At 46.2% G+C, this 6004-nt stretch overlaps 1 protein-coding gene across 1 annotated transcript in view; it reads right to left on the reverse strand.

Annotated features, from left to right (window-relative positions):
• Positions 1-6004, reverse strand: part of DHDH (dihydrodiol dehydrogenase) — a 14939-nt gene that overhangs the window by 3892 nt on the left and 5043 nt on the right. The window contains exon 4 of the mRNA XM_023507899.1: positions 2950-3202. Within this exon, the coding sequence (XP_023363667.1) occupies positions 2950-3202 (253 nt within the window). The remainder of the gene's footprint in view (positions 1-2949; positions 3203-6004) is intronic.

Raw genomic sequence — 6004 nt, forward strand, 5'->3', positions numbered from 1 at the left:
GTCTAAAAAAAAAAAAAAAATAGCTGGGCACTGTGGCGAGTACCTGTAGTTCCAGCTACTCGGGAGGCTGAGGCAAGAGAATTGCTTAAGCCCAAGAGTGTGAGGTTGCTGTGAGCTGTGACACCACAGAACTCTACCAAGGGTGACATAGTGAGACTCTGTCTCAAAAAACAAACATTAGAAAATGAATCAATAAACAAATACATGCTATAGAAAGGCTACCTCATCTTTCTGAGTCTGTTTCTTCCTCTGTACAAGCTTGTTTTATGGGTACATATGAATCAATTTCCTCATCACTAAAAAGGTGTTAATAATAGAATCTACCTCGTGGTGGTGTTACACATATTACATGAAATGATGTAAAATGCATCAAGCACTTAGAAGGCTATTTAAATCACAGTAAGTGATATATAAGTGTTGGTTAAATATTCAATTTGATTCAATCCAGCATGTGAAGTACTAGGCTAGTTCTGGGATACCTCAAGCACACCATGCAGGGAGAAACCTGTTAATCCAGTTCTGTTTGGTTGCAGATAAGCCCAAGTTCTTTTCCTGGACCTGCTATGTGATCCTGGACAAGTCACTTTCCTTTATGAACTTCAGTTTCCTCATCTGTAAAATGGGGATAGTTTGCATGTAATCCCAGCACCTTGGGAGGCCAAAGCAGGTGGATTGCCTGAGCTCAAGGGTTCAAGAACAGCCTAAGCAAGAGTGAGACCCCCATCTCTAAAAAACAACAAATAGCCAGGTGTTGTGGCTGGTGCCTGTAGTCCCAGCTACTTGGGAGGCTGAGGCAAGAGAATCCCTTGAGCCCAAGAGTCTGAGGTTGATGTGAGCTCTGACACCATTGCACTCTACCAGGGGGAAACAAAGTGAGGCTCTGTCTCAAAAAAAAAAGGGAGGGATACTCCTAACATATCTACCTCAGAGAAATCATACCTATAATAACTTTAATGCAGAATAAGCACTAGATAAATAGAATCTGTAGTTATAGCTACTGCTTAACATAGAAATCAGCCAGATATTTCATTGAATTTTTTTTTAGACAGAGTCTCACTATTTTGCCCTCAGTAGAGTGCCATGGCGTCATAGCTCACAGCAACCTCAAACTCTTGGGCTAAAGCGATTCTCTTGCCTCAGCCTCCCAAGCAGCTGGGACTACAGGCATCTGCCACAATGCCTGGCTATTTTTTTGTTGTTGTTGTTGCAGTTGACATTGTTGTTCTAGCTGGCCTGGGTTGGGTTTGAACCCTCTGGCCTTGGTGCATGTGGTGGCACCATAACCACTGTGCTATGAGCTCTGAGCCTTCCACTGAGTTTTCTAAAGTGTTCCCTTTAAACCATTGTTTTGTTCTCCTAGCTATTCATTGCTTCCTGTGGCATTGTTTGCAAATATGGCCACAATATTTCAACCCAGCAATGGCATGTTGAAAAAAAGAGAGAAACAAAGATGGTTGCAATAATAATTTCTCTCATTCCTCTGAGTGTCCCTGAGCTCCTTCCATTAAAAAGGACAGTCTGGGGTGGTGCCTGTGGCTCAAAGGAGTAGGGTGCCAGCCCCATAGGCTAGAGATGGTGGGTTCAAACCCAGCCCTGGCCAAAAATCACAAAAAAAAAAAAAAAAAGGGACAGTCTGTTTGTCTACTAAACCATGTGACTTACAAACAAGGTGCAACCACAGCCTGGAAAGATGCTTGCACATTGGGCCTGCCCTCTTTTTGATATACATGGAATTCTGAGACTATAATATGAATGAATCCCAGTTACTCAATAGAGGCCATGTGGAGGAGAACCAGGGCTCTCCAGACAGTAGCCTACCACCTAGAAGACATAAATGAGGCTATGCTGGACCATCTAGCCCCAGCCAACAGCCAGTTGACTGCAGCTAAAGGAATGAGACTAACAGAAGAACCACCCAAGCTGAGCTCAGTCCAAATTGCCAATACACAGAATTACAAGCTAATAAATGATTGCTTTCCCTTGAATTCCTGAGCTCAAGTGAATTGATCACCATTTGGGGTAGGGTTTTTTTTTTTTTAATTGAGACAGAGCCTCACTTTGTCGCCCTTGGTAGAGTGCCAAGGGTGACAGAGCAATGCATAGCTCACAGCAACCTCAAACTCTTGGGCTCAAGCAATTCTCTTGCCTCAGCCTCCCTAGTAGCTGGGACTACAGGTGCCCATCACAACACCTGGCTATTATTTTTGTTCTTTTAGCAGGCCTGGGCCTGGTTTGAACCCACCAGCCCCAGAGCATGTGGCCGGCACCCTAACCACTGAGCTATCAGTGCCCAGCCAGGGGGGTAGTTTGTTATACAGCAAGGGATCACTGAGACAACTTCAAAATAATAATCATAGTTGGGCACGGTGGCTCATGTCTGTAATCCCAGCACTTGGGAGGCTGAGAGGAGTAGATTGTCTGAGCTCATAAGTTCAAGGCTAGCCTGAGCCAGAGCGAGACCTCACCTCTAAAAATAGCCGGGTGTTGTGGCAGGTACCTGTAGTCCCAGCTATTTGGGAGGCTGAGACAAGAGAATTGCTTAAGCCCAGGAGTTTGAGGTTGCTGTAAGCAATGACAACCATGGCACTCTATCAAGGGTGACAAAGTGAGCCTCTGTTTCAAAAATAATAATAATAATCATTTATACTTCTTAACTGCTTACAATTTGCCTCAAAATTACTTCATTAAATTCCATGACAACCCTATAATTGACATTTTACCAATAACGTAATTAAGCCTCAAAGTTTTTGAGCCTCTTGGCCTAAAATTACACAGCAAAATCCCAGTACAGAGCCTTCCTGCGTTCTTGACTCTGATCCTCTTTGACTTTATGGGAAATTCTTCTAGTTGTCTCATTGGATTATCATGGGCTAGAAGACCTATTCCCAGCTCATTGCTTTCAGGGAGCTATAGTCACTCCTATCATCATCAAATAGTCCATAGAGGTACCTGTTTCATGGCGCCTTCCCGTGGCTGAAATCTTCTCTGGCTTCTGCCCACTGAAGACCATGGAGATGAACTGGAGGCAGTAGATGCCAATGTCCAGCAGGCCACCACCAGCCTGGGTCCAGTCTACAGCCCGGGGTAGGCGAGTGAGGTCCTTCCCAAATTCTGCCCTAGCCACCCGGAGGTCTCCCAGAGTTCCCTGGGCCAAAACAGACCTCAGAGCCTCTGAGGCAGGAAAAAAGCGTGTCCAGATGGCCTGTAGACCACAAGGGAAAGAAGATAGAACACATAAATGAAGAAAAGGAGTTAGGGTTCAGGAATTAACCAAACAGTTCTTCTCCCTTCTAGGGTCTACGGTCCCAATATATATATATTTTTTCAGCAAGAGGGTCTCACTTTTTTTCCCAGGCTGGAGCTAGGGTCCTAATCTTTTTTTTTTTTTTTTTTTTTTTTGAGACAGAGCCTCAAGCTGTCCCCCTGGGCAGAGTGCCGTGGCATTACAGCTCACAGCAACCTCCAACTCCTGGGCTCAAGCGAGTCTCTTGCCTCCGCCTCCCAAGTAGCTGGGACCACAGGCGCCCGCCACAACGCCTGGCTAGTTTTTGGTTGCAGCCATCATTGTTGTTTGGCGGGTCCGGGCTGGGGATTTGAACCCGTCACCTTAGGTGTACGTGGCTGGCGCCTTAGCCAGCTGAGCTATAGGCGCCGAGCCCTAGGGTCCTAATCTTGAGAGGGTACCCACAGCTCTCCCGTTTACAAACACAACCTATCAGTCCCCAGGTTGTGTCCCTCCCACCCCTGACTCTCCTGGCCCTTGTACTTTCTCATCTAAACCATTTCCCCAATCTTCCCGCTTTATGGGCGGAACTGTGTCTATACCCTCCACCTGGCAATCAGTAACATGAAGCCTTAACTCCCTGGTATCTCCAAAGGTGACTGTATTTGTTTTATTTATTTCAGATTAATATGAGGGTACAATTAGATTACAACGTTTGCATTTGTTAGGTAAAGTCCCTTTTGCAGTCGTGTCCCGTACCAAGGAGGTGTGCCATATACCATCACATTGTGCCAATTAGGTGGGAACACACCAATCCTCCTCTTTCCTCCCTTCTCCCTTTGTCCTCCTACCTCCCAAGGTGACTGTATTTGGAGACATGCTATTTACAGAGATAATTATGTTAAAATGAGGTCATTAGGTCAGACTCTAATCTTTTTTTTTTTAATTTTCCTTATTTATTTATATTTCCTTTTCTTTTTTAAGAGATGGAGTCTCACTTTGTCACCCTCGATAGAGTGCTGTGGAGTCACGGCTCACAGCAATCTCCAGCTCTTGGGCTTAAGTGATTCTCTTCCCTCAGCCTCCTGAGGAGCTGGGACTACAAGTGCCTATCACACACCCAGCTATTTTTTGTTGCAGTTTGGCCAGGGCCGGGTTTGAACCTGCCACCCTCAGTATATGGAGCTGGAGCCCTACTCACTGAGCCACAGGCGCTGCCCAGGGTCTAATCTTTAAAAGAGGAAATTATGACAAAGACACGCAACAGGGAAGACCAGATGAAGACACAGGGAGAAGATGGCTATCTGCAAGTCAAGGAGAGAAGCCTCTGAGGAAATCAATCCTACTGACATCTTCATCTCAGACTTCTGGCCTCCTGTATTGCAAGAAAATGTATTTCTGTTGCTTAAGCCACCCAGTCTGTAGCACTTTGTTATGCCAGCTCTAGCCAACTAATTCACCCAGTCTGTTCCTGGCAGTCCCTCTTCCACATTGCCCCAGAGGGATCTTTCCTTCTCTTAACTCTGACCCTATCTTACCCCATGCTCAGTACGTTTATGGGGCTAGGTGTAGTAGCTCATGCACTTTGGGAGGCTAAGGCAGGAGGATCATTTGAGCACAGGAGTTCAAGACCAGCCTGGGCAACAATTCAAGACCCCTTCTCTACAAAAAATATGAAAAATTAGCTGGGCATAGTAGTGTGCACCGTAGTCTAAGCTAGTCAGGAGACTGAGGCAGGAAGATCGCTCCATCACTTCGAGACCCTGTCTCAATAAAAAAGTCCAGGCCCAGTGGTTCACGCCTATAATCCAAGCACTCTGGGAGGCCGAGGGCAGAGGATCCATTGGGCTCAGAAGTTTGAGACCAGCATGAGGAAAATCAAGACCCTGCCTTTACTAAAAATAGAAAAACTAGCCAGAGCAGGTGGGGTGATTCACCCCTATAACACTAGCACTCCTTGAGGTTGAAGTGGGTAAATTGCCTGAGCTCAGGAGTTTGAGACCAGCCTGACCAACAGCGAGACTCTGTCTCTACTAAAAATAGATAAACTACCTGGGTGTTGTGGTGGTGCCTGTAGTCCCAGCTATTCAGGAGTCTGAGGCAAGAGGATCACTTGAGCCCAAGAGTTTGAGGTTGCTGTGACCTGTGAGTGATGATGCCATAGTATTCTACCCAGGGCAACCAAGTGAGATTCTACCCCCCCCCCAAAAAAAAAGAAAAGAAAAGAAAAAAGGGTGGTACCTGTGGCTCAAGGAGTAAGACACCAGCCCCATATGCTGGGGGTGGCGGGTTCAAGCCTGGCCCTGGCCAAAACTAAAAAAAAAAAAAAATTACCGAGGCGTTGAGGTGGGCACCTATAGTCCCAGTTACTTGGGAGGTTAAGACAGGAGGATCGCTTGAGCTCAGGAGTTTGAGGGTGTTGTGAGCTAAGCTGACACCATTGTAGTCTAGCATGGGGCAACAGAGTGAGACTCCATCTCAAAAAAAAAAAAAACAAAGCTGGAGTGGTGGCTCATGCCTGTAAACCCACCACTGTGGGAGGCTAAGGAGGGAGAATTGCTTGAGCTCAGGAGTTCGAGACTTGTCTGAGTGAGAGTGAGAACCCAACTCCTAAAAAAAAATAAATAAATAAAAGGAAAAACCCAGCCAGGCACCTGTAATCCCAGCGCTTCCAGAGGCTGAGGCAGCGGGATGCCCACAGCCCAAGTCTGAGGTTGCAGTGAGCTATGACACCATTGCACTCTGCTCAGGGAATAGAGTGGGAATCTGTCTCAACAACAA

This window comes from Otolemur garnettii, unplaced genomic scaffold (genome assembly GCF_000181295.1).
Source record: "Otolemur garnettii isolate 467f Iridium unplaced genomic scaffold, OtoGar3 scaffold00211, whole genome shotgun sequence".
Classification (NCBI taxonomy): domain Eukaryota; kingdom Metazoa; phylum Chordata; class Mammalia; order Primates; family Galagidae; genus Otolemur; species Otolemur garnettii.